At 46.8% G+C, this 13,724-nt stretch overlaps 1 protein-coding gene across 1 annotated transcript in view; it reads left to right on the forward strand.

Annotated features, from left to right (window-relative positions):
- The first annotated feature begins 4,443 nt into the window (after positions 1-4,443).
- Positions 4,444-13,724, forward strand: part of Blm (BLM RecQ like helicase) — a 48,329-nt gene continuing 39,048 nt past the window's right edge. Inside the window, exons 1-3 of the mRNA XM_048329537.1 lie at positions 4,444-4,532; positions 10,430-10,531; positions 12,860-13,539. Coding sequence (XP_048185494.1) covers positions 10,434-10,531; positions 12,860-13,539 — 778 coding nt within the window. The 5' untranslated portion in view covers positions 4,444-4,532; positions 10,430-10,433. The remainder of the gene's footprint in view (positions 4,533-10,429; positions 10,532-12,859; positions 13,540-13,724) is intronic.

A 13,724-nucleotide genomic window follows, 5' to 3' on the forward strand; every position in this document is an offset into this window, starting at 1 on the left:
GGTAGATAAATCAGTAGATAGATATCTTAGTAATTTTTTTTCTCCCTGTTCTTTTTCCGCATTTGACATCACTAAAAGTTTGAAAACATCATGAGACTGATTTGTGTGTAGTTTCCTTTTCTAAATCCCATTTGTATCCATATCCTGGATGGGACCTGCTTTACATTCCTATGTGTGCAGAGTATGGGTCCTTGGGGGAGAGGGCAAGGTGAACGGAGGGAGTGGAGGGGGGTGAATTCCCTCAGTACCTGTGGAAATGGAACAATGCAGCTTGCTGAGATTGGTGTGGGAAGAGGGCGGGGGGGGGGGTGAGGGAGAATGGCAGGTGTGGGAGAGATGTACATTGGGTGCCTATGGCATGTCAAAATAAAAGCCCCTGTACAACTAACTGAAGCCAGTGAAAAACGTGGGAAAACCTCATTTTGTGATTTCTCTGCCATTCTTTCTGAGTCTACAGTGATCCTCTTCTGTCTGAATGAATTACCATCCTTCTTTCTTGCCATGCGAAAGTCTTCTCATCTGAGCATGTAACTGCTTGGTTTCTGTGATACCAGGTGCAAACACACAGCCTTGCCCTTGCTAGGCATGCACTCTACCACCTGAGCCATGCCCTGGCCCTTTATGCTTTAGGTATTTTTCAGATAGGGTCACAAATTTTCCCCTGGGGATGATCCCAGAACACAGTTCTACTTATACCCTCCTGTATGAGTAAGCTGACACATACATGCTGCTATGCCTGCCTTATTGCTGAGATGGGTTCTTGTTGACATTTTGCCCAAACCATGTTTCTCTCAATCACCGAGATTATAAGTATGAGCCATCATGTAAAACCACTAGCAAGGGGCTGGGAATATGGCTTAGTGGCAAGAGTGCTTGCCTCATATACACGAAGTCCTGGGTTCTATTCCTCAGCACCACATATATAGAAAACGGCGAGAAGTGGCGCTGTGGCTCAAGTGCCAGACTGCTAGCCTTGAGCAAAAAAAAAAAGAAGCCAGGAACAGTGCTCAGGCCCTGAGTTGAAGGCCCAGGACTGGCAAAAACAAAAACAAAAAACCCACTAGCAAGGATGATGGTATATTTTGGATATGGTGATGTTGGTATACATCTGTGAACCTGCCTTTTTATTTATGTAATTTTTTGGTGAACGGTGTGTGTGTGTGTGTGTGTGTGCACGCGTGCGCGCACACGTGCACACGTGCATGTTGGTCCTGAGGCTTGAACTCAGGGCCTGGAAAACTACCTCTGAGCTTTTTCTTCTTTTTTTTTTTGTCCTTGGGCTTGAACTCAGGGCCTGGGCTCTTTTTGCTCAAGGCTAGTAGTGCTCTACCACCTTGAGCCACAGTACCACTTCCCATTTTCTGGAGGTTAATTGGGGATAAGAGTCTCATGGGCTTTCCTGCCTGTGCTGGCTTTGAAGGCTTTGAATTGGGATCCTGTCATCTCAGCCTCCTGAGTAGCTAGGATTACAGGTGTGATCCCCCAGTACCCTGCTCTCCCTGAGCTTTTATTGCTCAAGGCTAGTATTCCACCATTTTTTTTTGTTTATTTGTTTTGTTTTTGTTGCCAGTCCTGGGGCATGGACTCAGGGCCTGAGCACTGTCCCTGGCTTCTTTTTGCTCAAGGCTAGCACTCTGCCACTTAAGCCCCACCACCACTTCTGGCTTTTTTTCTATATGTGTACTGCTGAGGACTCGAACCCAGGGCTTCTTGTATACAAGGTGAGCACTTTACCACTAGGCCATATTCCCAGCTCTCAACCATTTTTTTTAAGGTAGTTAATTGAAGACAGGAATTTCACAGACTTTCCTGTCTAAGCTGACTTTAAACTGTGACCCTTAGATTTCAGCCTCTTTAACAGCTAATTACAGGTCTGAGCCACCAGCACCCAGTTATGTTGTTCTTTCTTTCACAGACCTTTCGTTTGGTGGTCATATCTAAGAAGCCAGACCCCTGTTAGGCACAGAAAGGTCATGATCCCACAGGGTTCCTAGATCTATGTGTGCCCACTGTTTTCCCATAAATGTGAACAATCAAAAATTACAGTTGGGACCCGTGAAAATCCTGACAGACTCATTGGGTCCGTTTTTTTTTGTGTGTGTGTGTTTTTTTTTTAATGTGTGTGAAAGCAGATGACAGCAGAGCACCGGTCATGAAAGAGGAACATCCTTCTACCTCAGGCCTGAGGCCAGCAGAGAGACCCAACCCCCAGTACCAACAAGAAAAGAAAAAAAGATGGCTTTAGAAGTGCACTTGAAATGATGAAAATATTAGATTTTCCTACTTGGAGAGATCCATAATGATATTTGGTGAGCTGAGCGCACTGGCCCCGTTGGGATGGCCAGGGTCCACCTTGAGAGCTGGCCTGCTCTGACACAGAACTGTTACAGGAAGGAGGCTGCTCTGTTGCTCTGTGTTTCTAAAGCATGGGCAAGTTGTTTTAGCGGTAAGAAAAAGGGCAGCACTCACTGCCATTGTCGATGTGTCAAGCTGAGGCTGCCAGGACTTGTTTAAGGGAAGAAACAAGCCTTTTAGGTTTTAAGGCCAAGGTAATTATTTAACATTGTTATCTTGGGTTAGATGTAATAGAGGTTTTGTATTTGGAGCATGTCTTAATATTTACTGTCAGCCAAGGCCAGACATGTCCAAGAAGGTATGCATTTGTGCAATCTTGGGGAGACAGGTCCCCAAGGACAGTTATATCCCCACAAGCAAGCAAGCAAGCTCTCTTTTCTGATACATCATGTCCAAGTAATGGGCTTCAGACAGGCATAACGATGATTTATTATAGCAGATTCATGGACCTTAAGGACACAGAAGAAAGGGAAATTAAGAAACCTCTTCTGAAATAACAAAAGAGAAGCCTCTTTTGAGGCCTTTTAACAAGGGGAGGGAAGGCTGCTGACAGACTGCATAAGAACAGTTTCCAGGAAATGTTACTTAAATCATTTTTTACAATTAGGGAGTACAGGAGTGAGCTCTGGGCTGAGTGCAGATTGAACACACACATTAGGTTCTTTCCTTCCAAATCTGTCAGTGAGAGTAAAAACTACAATAAATCAAAGATGGGTGGGACAGGGAAATGGCAACAAGGTTTGGGATGACAGAAGTGTGTCACCTTATTTGTTGAAATGGAGTCTTCCCACCTTTACCTAGGCTGGCTTTCAACTTTCATCCTTCAGATCTACCTCCTGAGTAGCTGGGTGATAGATATGAACCACTGAGCTAAGTCATTAAAATATTTTTTGGTTATGTTTATGGTATATGTTTGGTGATATATTCAGTATAAGGGAAGCAAATCGATGTAACCATTCTAATTACACCTTTTTCCTTTAACAGCAACTGGAACCTATTCCTCTTACGTGTATACAATGTGCAGAACTTTCTTTCCTACAATGCTCCTGTTCTACATGAGATTTCTGGACTTCTCCATCCAACACATCTGCTTTGAAGCTGACCTACATCTCGCTCTTCCTTTTGTCTCTGTATGTGAAATACACGTGAGATCATGGGAGTATTTCTCCGTGTCTGACTTATTTCACGAAGCATAAAGTCTATTGTGGCAATGGAAAAGCGTGGTTCTTTTTTTAGGACTGACTAATATTCTATTATATACACACGCCACCGTTTCTTTTATTCATTCCTTCGTCTGATTTCTTATCTTGGCTTTGATGAATACAACCAGGAACCTGGTAATGCAGGCGGCTTTAAGGTGATTTCATTTCCTTTGGGCAAATGCCAGAAGAGGTATTGCTGGGCCATATGGTACTATTTATAACTTATTTAGAAACCTCCAGAGTTTCCCAGAATAGCTGCACCAATTAGCATTCACCCAGTTTGCGGGCTGGAAGGAAGACAGGATGGGAAGAAGGAGGAAGAAAAGACGTGGCATCACGGGGCCCGCACTGCGGTGGCAGCACTGGCTGAAAGACCCCGCCACGCGGACCGCGTAGCCTGTGGCTTTCCCTTCATTTCCCAGCCACGATTCCCGAGGCGGGCGCCAGGCGCAGTCCAGGCGGGAAGGGGGCCGTGCCGCTAAGGTGGGCGGAGCGGGGAGGGCACAGAAGCCCGGGCCGAACGTGGGAACTGTGAGTCCCGGCCGGCCGAACGCCAGTAGTCCTCAGTCCCGCCACGGTCCAGGTTCCGGGCGAGCGACTCACTGCAGAGTCTATACCAAAAGCGAGAAACACACTCACAACGACGTCCCCAGCCATTACCGGAAGCTGGGAGGTTGGACCACAGTCACCTGACGTCCGCTCCCGCACTCTGATTGGCCACTGGGAAGCTACGTGACCCTCCCAGCCGCGTACGGGGCTCCGCCCCAACAGCGCTTGGGAGGCGGGAGTAAATGATAGGAGACACCGTATTGGTGAGAGCTCTCTGGACACAGCCAATCAGGACCTTCCAACTTGTGGTGCGCGCGAAGTGAGCTGGCGCGCGGCGCCGGAGAGGCGGTGGCGGCGCGGGGAGTTTGGATTCTGGTTCCGCCGTGCTGGGTCCTCCGGGTCCCGCAGGGAGGCGTGAGATGACAGGTGAGTGCGGCCGCACGCAACCGCTGACTTCGCAGCGGCTCCTCCAAAAGCCGGCCCGTAGGCCTAGGCCTGTGAGGCCTTCTGTGTGCGGAGAGTGGAAACACTGCGCTTCCGACGGGGAAACTGAGGCGGAACTACGCCGTTAAGAGTCCAGTCCGTGTTGTCGGTGCCTGGCCCGGTGCCTGCCCAGCCCCGAAAGGGTGTGTCGCGGGCGCTCGCGGCCTGGCAGCCGGGGCTTGGCTAACACACAGGGCTGCTTAGGCTCCGGCCAGCGCACCGATTGTCCGCTTTGCACGCGCGGACAACCCACAGCCGAAACTAAGGTTGCACCGCGCTCATGAGCATTTGGTAGAGATGAAGCTTTAAATGCTGTAACGGAACTTGCAAGCGGGAGCTGCCTCCTAGCTCAGCATCTCACATGCCAGGCCCTTCTCCTCACCTGCCCACCTTTCACCTAAGGGTGAGCTGGAGCAGGCACCCGCCGTGCAGCACCTGCTGCTACTGTGTCCCGGCCCGCAAATGTCCCGGCCCCGCCGAGATGGAGAAGAGAGGCCAAAGGTCTGGAGCATAGGAAATGGTCAGCTGGTCAACCTTTCCTTTGCTGGGGTTCTACTCTGTCAGAAGTAACAACATTTACTAAGAGGCAATGAAATTCGGGCGCTAGTAGCTCATACCTGCAATCCTAGCTACCCTAGGAGGCTGAGAGAAGTCCTAGAGACTCCTATCTCCAAATAGCTAGTAAAAAGCCCAAAGAGGAGGTGTGACTCAAGTGTTAAGAGCATCAGCCTTGAATGGAAAAAAAGCCTGAAGCCCTGACTTCATGACCCACTACATGGGGCTGTGAATGTGGCTTAGCCCTAGGGTGCTTGCCTAGCATGCATGAAGCCCTGGGTTCCATTCCTCAGCACCACATACACAGAAAAAGCCAGAAGTGGCGCTATGGTTCAAGTGGTAGATTGCTAGCCTTGAGCAAAAAGAAACCAGGGACAATGCTCAGGCCCGGAGTCCAAGCCCTAGGACTGGCCAAAGAACAAAAGACCCACCACATACATACACAAAGAGTATGAAGCTTCTAGGTCTTCACTCAATTGTTCCCCAGTCACTGTGATAAGAACCTTATACACAGAATTTACAGTCGTAACTAACCCACAGAGGTAGCTGTTGCCTTCAGTTTTCTCATGAAGAAGCCAACTCTTAAAGATGTCTGGCTCATGCCTATAATCTTAGCTGCTCTGGAGTTTGAGATCTGAGGATCTTGGTTCAAAGCCAGCTGGAACAGGAAAGACAGCGAGACTCTCAATCTCCAGTTAACCACGAACCACCAAAGAAGCTGGAAGTAGAGCTATGGCTCAAGTGGTAGAGCACTAGCCTTGAGCAGAACTCTCAGGGACAGCACCCAGGCCCTGAGTTCAAGCTCCAGGACCCATACAATAAACAAGACAGACCATAGCAGGACTGGCACACAAAAGGGGCAGAGTTGGCATCAGTGGCTCATGCGTATAGTATTTAAGAAGATGAGATCCAGAGTACAGCCCAGGCAGAAAAGTCATCAAAACTCCACCTTTAAAAAAGCTAGCAAAAAGCTGGGCTGGAGGCATGGCTCAAGGAGTAGGATGTTAGCTAAACAAGGGTGAGGCCCTAAGTTCAAACCCCAGTACCAAAAAAAGAGAAAAGACATAGACAGAATGTAACTTTTTGGGTTTGTTGGTAGGTACATGAGTGTCATTCAGTTTTCTGTGTGGTATAGGGGTTTTGTTTTGAGAAATACTGAGATTGCCCTTCAGGTTTCTCACTTGGTTGACTGGCATTCTTTATGTATCTTTTATTTAATCTCAAAGGAAGAAAGGACAACACAGCACCGGGCTAAAGTAGTTGCAAAATAATCCTGGCAACTTACTGCCCCTTGCCTTCCAAGGATCTTCCATTGCCTGTGGGGTAAACTCTAAGTGTAGTGTGACATGGAGTTCTTTGACCTCACACACATGCTGTCCCCCTGCCTGAGCACAAACAGCCCTGTCTGGGATGTTCTACTTGCCTTCCAAGATCTGGTTCATTGTTCTTTGTTTTTTGTTTTTTTGTTTTCTGCCAGTCCTGGGGCTTTGACTCAGGGTCTAGGCACTGTCCCTGGCTTCTTTTTGCTCAAGGCTAGCACTCTGCCCCTGGAGCCACAGCGCCACTTCCGGCTTTTTCGGTGTATGTGGTGCTGAGGAATCGAAACCAGGGCTTCAAGCATGCTAGACAAGCGTCCTTCGCCAGCGTCCATCCGAGCGTCCACCCTCTTGCCCACTTCTGGGTTCCAGGCTCTTGTGGGGCTCCTGTGAGCGTCTGTCAGTCCCATCCCGTCCAGTCTTGGGCTGAGGCCCAGCGGCGTCTCAAACCCGGAAATGGGGCCTTCTTTTTGCTCACGGCTAGTACTCTATCACTTGAACCACAGCGCCACCACTGGCTTTTTCTTTTTTTTTTTTTTTGGCCAGTCCTGGGGCTTGGACTCAGGGCCTGAGCACTGTCCCTGGCTTCTTTTTGCTCAAGGCTAGCACTCTTGCCACTAGGCCATATCCCCAGCTCTGGCCTTTTCTATATATGTGGTGCTGAGGAATGGAACCCAGGGCTTCAAGTATGTGAAGCAAGCACTCTACCACTAGGCCATATTCCACCCCCCCCTTTTTTTTGTCAGTCATGGGCTTAACGTCAGGTCCTAGTCTTGGTCCCTGAGTTCTTTTGCTCAAGGCTAGTGCTCTGCCACCTTGAGCCAAGGTGCCACTTCTGGTTTTCTGGTAGTTAATTAGAGATAAAAGTCTCACAGACTTTCCTGCTCCAGCAGGCTTTTGAACCATGATCCTCAGATCTCAGCCTCCTGAGTAGCTAGGAGATAGGCATGAGTCTCTTGTGTGTATCTATATCTAATCTTGCTGGGCAGTATCCTCATTTCCATGTGCTTCTGACTGGATTGTTAGGCAGGGTCCTGAAAGATGTCAGTTGTAATAAAAGGCCCGAGAACAAAGGTGCATTCCTTCCTAGAGGGCTTTATGCCTGCCAAGTGCTTTGGACCCAGGCTCACTTTTATATATAGACTTGTAGCTTGAAGGTGTTTTTGTTTGCTTTTAACTACACGGGTGATGAAGATTGATCCGGGAAGTTGTCTGGGCTTGTGGCTGCAGCATCTCCTGTGCTCCATACTGGATCTGGGGCGTGGAGATGGCTCTGGTTTTGATTTACTCTTCCCCACAGACCTAGTTCTTTGGATTGCTGGTTGGAGGGGACCACTCCCCAGGTGGTGCTAACTTTGACTTTGCAAGTCTACCACCAGGGGTGTTCCAGGATCCAACATGTCCTCAGAACAGAAGTGACCCCTCTGGGGTACCAGCATCATTGAGATTATGGCCTGAGAATCTTTACCTTCCCAGAGAATTGATGCACTTAAGCATTCTGTGGTTTATCTAGCAACAATGGTGAATAAACTGTTGTGGAAAAGAGTAGATAGTACATATTTTGGGCTTTGTGGGCCAGTCTCCACCGTAACTCATTGGCTGTGGTGAACAGAATGTGGCAAGGGTAAAAACCTTACCTTCACACACAGGCAGAGCCCACAGTGTGTCCCGCTGGCCCCGAGTCCACTCCTTGCTCATGCCCAAGAATGTGTGGATACTGCTTCCTTTCCCTGTGCTCAGGTTTCCCTTCAGTGTGCATTATGCAAGGTATTACATGTAATATTACATTTAATATGATTATGTTCTAGGGTGAATGCAGTATCCTCCTCTTGTCTCAGATTTTGTCAAATTAATTTTAGTGGTAGAGCCCTTGCTTAGCAAGTGCAAGACTCAGAGTTCACACCCCAAATAGTTTTGTGGTTTTTTATTTTATTTTATTTTTTGCCAGTCCTGGGGCTTGGACTCAGGGCCTGAGCACTGTCCCTGGCTTCTTTTTGCTCAAGGCTAGCACTCTGCCACTTGAGCCACAGCACCACTTCCGGCCATTTTCTATATATGTGGTGCTGAGGAATTGAACCCAGGGCTTCATGTATATGAGGCAAGCACTCTTGCCACTAAGCCATATTCCCAGCCCCCCTCTCCCCAAATAGTTTTGGCAAATATTCTCATGGTGTTTTAATTGTAATTTTGTTACTTTCTCAATTAATTATTGAAGAGCTGTTATCTTTATAATGTCAGACCTTTCCTTGGAGAATATGAAATGGTTCATTGTCCAAGTCTTTTTTTTTATTTCTCCCAGTAATCATTGGTTTCTTTAGGTCAGTTTACGTCTGTCCTTCCTTAGGTTTTGTTGCATTTGCTAAATGCATGCCTTTTTAAAATTGTATTTCTGCCTGGTGCCCATGGCTCACACCTGTAATCCAAGCTCCTCAGGAAGCTGAGATACGAGGATGGCGGTTTAAACCCAGCCCAGGCAGTGAAGTCTATGAGACTATTATCTCCAGTTAACTAGCAAAAAGCCAGAAGTGGAGCTGTGGCTCAAGTGGTGGAGCACTAGCCTCGAGTGCAAAAGCTCAAGGAAAGCACCCAAGGCTCAGAGTTCAAGCCCCAGGACTGTCACACACATAAACACAAATTGTATTTCCCAGTTGGCTATTACTACTACAGGAGAGTATGTTTCACTTTTGAGAATCTGTGTTTATCTTTTTTTTTTTTTTTTTGCCAGTCCTGGGCCTTGGACTCAGGGCCTGAGCACTGTCCCTTGCTTCTTCCCGCTCAAGGCTAGCACTCTGCCACTTGAGCCACAGCGCCACTTCTGGCCATTTTCTGTATATGTGGTGCTGGGGAATTGAACCTAGGGCCTCGTGTATCCGAGGCAGGCACTCTTGCCACTAGGCTATATCCCCAGCCCTGTGTTTATCTTTTGTTTCATTTTCCTGAAGTTTTAATTCCCTATTGTTATGACTCATTTTCTTTGGCTTGTGTTGGTATGTAATCAAGCTGTCTGCATGTAATGATAATCTCATCTCTTCTAGAATTCTTTTATTTTCTTCACTGGTCAGAATTGCCAGTATAAGAGTAAAAACAAGAAAGCAGCCGGGAGCTGGTGGCTCATGCCTATAATCCTAGCTACTCAGGAGACCCAGGGGATTCAAAGCCAGCCTGGGCAAAAAGCTTGTGAGACTCTTATCTCCAATTAACCATCAGAAAACTGGAAGTGATGCTGTGGTTCAAAGTGGTGGAGCACTAGCCTTGAGCAAAAGAACTCAGGGAAAGCTCCCAGGCCCCAGGTTCAAGCCCCATGACTGACAAAAACAAACAAACAAAAAACCCAAGAAAGCAGTAGTGCTTTCCCCACACCTTGGTTTTTTATTTTTTATTTTTTATTTCTCTGTCTTTTTTCCAGTACCAGGTTTGAATTAGGCAGGTTGTCAACCATAGAGCACAGCTCCAGCCCTTTCCTGCTTTATTTGTCAGGTAGGGTGTTGTGCTTTGCCTAGTGCTGGCCTCCCACCTTGGTCCTCCCTACCTTTGGTTCCCAGGTAGCTGGAATTACAGGAGTACCACCCCCGCCCCCAGCTCTTTTTGTTGTTGTTGAAATGGGCTCGTGCCAATTCTTTTGCCTCTATTTTTAATATACTTACCCCTCGTGGAAAAGACATTTTTTGATTTTTAAACACTGAGGGGTGAAGGATTGAGGGTAGAACATGTGAGCAAGAGAGATGCTGAGGAAGAAGGAGCCTGTGTTATTGTGTTATTCATGTGAGCTTCCAGTTAAAGATTATTTATTTCAAACAGCACCACGTGTGACTATCAAAAACAATCTGTTGGTAGAAAAGAGGGGGAAAATATCTCCTTATTTTGGGCACAGTTGTAACATTGCCTGTTTTAATCAAGGCCTTCCAACGTCCCTGATAAATATTGTGATGCAGAGTACCTAACGCCAGATATTTCCCCCTTGTGTTTTAGGGTCATGGCTGCAGTTCCTTTAAACAATCTACAGGAACAGCTGGAGCGTCACTCGGCCAGAAAACTGAATAATACATTCAGTCTTTTCAAACCGAAACCTGCGTAAGTATATTGGTTGCTTCACTTATAGCCACAAACTCAATGCATCATGTAGATAAGCTCTCTTGTTTATTTTGAGATAGGATCTTGCTATGTAGTTCAGGATGGCCTTGAACTTGCCATGTAGCCTAGGCTGGCCTGGAACTCTAAATTCTCTGCCTCAGCAACTCTTTCATTGTACAGATGAGAAAGAAGCTGAGAGGTTCAGTGATTTTTTTTTTCCACTTTGCAAATTAATGACAGAGCACATTTTAGAGCATCTGGTAATTGTTTAGACCTTTGCATAATTCCTGGCACACAGTATTTACTCCAAGTAGTAAATAAACCTTTTTGTGTGTGTGCTGATCCTGGGGCTTGAACCTCAGGCCTGGGCAGTGTCCTTGAGCTTTTGTGCTCAAGGCTAGCACTCACCACTTGAGCCACAGTGCCACTTCTTGTTTTCTGGTGATTAATTGGAGAAAAGAGTCTCCTGCCCAAGCTGGCTTTGAACCACAATCCTTGGATGTCAGCCTTCTGAGTAGCTAACCACAAGCACCAAGCTGTGCCAACTTTTTTTTTTTTTTTTTGCCAGTCCTGGGGCTTGAACTCAGGGCCTGAGGACTGTCCCTGGCTTCTTTTTGCTCAAGGCTAGCACCCTACCACTTGAGCCACAGTGCCACTTCCAGCTTTTTCTGTGTATGTGGTGCTGAGGAATCGAACCCAGGGCTTCATGTATACGAAACGAGCACTTTACCAGTAGGCCATATTCCCAACCCCTGTGAAACTCTTTATCTCCAATTAACCACCAGAAAACAGGAAGTGGGGCTGTGGCTCAAGTGATAAGAGTGCTAGTCTTGAGCTGAAGAGCTCAGGGACGGCACCCAGGCCCAGAGTTCAAGTCCCAGATGACCAAAATAAAAAGAAAAAGGTTGAATTAGCTAGGATCTGAAGGATCAAGGTTCAAGACCAGCCTGACCAAAATGTTAGTGAGGACCTCCCCCACATATCTACCAACAAGCTGGGTATGGTGACACAAGCTTGGGGAGGCAAAGCTAGGATGATTGTGGTTTGAGGTTGGCCCCAGGCGCAAAAACAAAAGACATGAGACCCTGCTAAAGGGGTTAAGGCATAGTCCAAGATAAGATCTGAGTTCAAGCACAGGTGCTACAGTTTGAAAAAGAAGGGGTTTGTTGAATAAATGAGCAACCAATTTTCTTACACGTTCAGGCAAACAATATATTAGTTATATATTACATTTTAATTTTATATCCTTTGTGAAATAGTGTATATAGGGAGCATCAGTTCCTAGTACTAATTTCTATTACATGCTGTGTCCTTAGTGGGTTGCAGACAGTTTGGGCGTGAGGCTTCGAAGTCTTTACTGACCTTCCTACCATTAAAACAGCAGCAAGCCAGGACTCTGCCTTCATTATTGGCCCTGCAGGGCCCAGAGCTTCTAACAGTTTTTAACTCTTTTCCCTTAAATTTTTTTTTATCAGGGTCGCAAAAAGTAGCCGCTGTTGAGGTATTCTGGCCTCCTGTTCTGGAGGTGCCGTTAATTAATACCACCAGCCTGAGATGGAGCATGAACTCTCCAAATGGAATAAGTTAGCCTCTGAGCGGGAAGGATCAGAGCATACCACATAACCTTAGTTTAAGTTACGTGAAAAATTTAAAATCACAGAGGGAGGTAGATTCTTGGTCCATTTGTAGTAATAAAAACAAACCACAAAAATGAACAGAGGGCTGGGAATGTGGCTTAGTGGTAGAGTGCTTGCCAACATGCATGAAGCCCTAGGTTTGATTCCACAGAACCACATACACAGAAAAAACTGGAAATGGTGCTATGGCTCAAGTGGTAGAGCACTAGCCTTGAGCAAAAGAGGCTCAGGGATAGTACCCATGCCTTGAGTTCAAGCCCCACAACTAGGGGAAAAAAAACCCAACAACAATGAATAGAGTTTTGTTGAGTGAGTAGGTTTGTTAAAATGAGCCCAGTGAGGGGCTGAGGTTAGAGTTTAGTGGTAGAATGGTTGTTTAGCACTCTCTAGGCTCTGGGTTCAGTCCCTAGTAACAAAAAGAAATGAATTTGGGCTGGGTATATGGCTTAGTGGTAGAGTGCTTGCCTTGCATGCATGAAGCTGTAGGTTCGATTCCTCAGCACCACATAAACAGGAAAAGCCAGAAGTGACGCTGTGGCTCAAGTGGTAGAGTGCTGGCCTTGAGCAAAAGGAAGCCAGGGTCAGTGCTCAGGCCCTGAGTTCAAACTCCATGACTGGCAAAAAGAAAGAAAGGAAGCAAGGAAGAAAAGAAATGAATTCATCTCAATTCAGTCTCCCCCTTCTTCTTCAGAGGCTTTACTTTCAAGAAGAAGACATCAGACAGCGATGCATCTATGACAAATGTGTCAGTAGCAAAAACCCCAGTGTTGAGTGACAAAGATGTGAATGTGTCCAAGGTCTTTTCCTTCAGCCAGCCTCTGCCCTGTACTCCCAGGCCGCAGGTGGGGATCAGTGGCTTTAAAAATGCTCCAGCAGTACAGCAGACCCAGGGAACTGGCACAAAACCACTGTCAGTGGATTTGTTGCAGACACCGCAGGACGTTCTCTCTACCAGCCAGAACACACCTGCTGTGAAGATCCCCCAAGACGCTACTTTCAAGAAGTTAGATTTCAGTTCCTCCCTGGACTCTTCCCGCTCCCCTAGAAACTGGGATGACCTGGATGACTTCGATACATCCTCCACTTCAAAAGCATTTACGACCCCAGCCCGAAGTCTCCTCGGCAAAGTGAGCACTGCTCAGAAACCCAGACAGGGCAAGCGAAACTTTGTGAAAGCATCACCTCTTAAAGCAAATACAGTACAGGTTGATTTGACTTCTTCCGTTGATTTAACTAAGGAACAGAAGGACGACTCCGAATGCTTCTGCAGTGCTGTGATTTGCATTGATGAAGACTCTACTTCTGATGTGCTTTTAAATAAAGACTCTCCACAGAGTTGCTCTTCAGAAACTCATTTGGAGGATGAACGAGGTAAAAAAAAAAAAATCACTCTTCATTTTCGTATGTGGAAAGCATTTTTTTTCTGGTACCAGCTTTTGAATTCAAAGCCTCATGCTTGCTAAACTTGCTTGCTCGGCTGGCCTTTTAGCACTTAAGCCATTGCTCCAACCCTGCTTTTTGCTGGTTAATTGGAGACAGAGTCTCATGGACTTTTC

Source organism: Perognathus longimembris, chromosome 20, assembly GCF_023159225.1.
Source record: "Perognathus longimembris pacificus isolate PPM17 chromosome 20, ASM2315922v1, whole genome shotgun sequence".
NCBI lineage: Eukaryota > Metazoa > Chordata > Mammalia > Rodentia > Heteromyidae > Perognathus > Perognathus longimembris.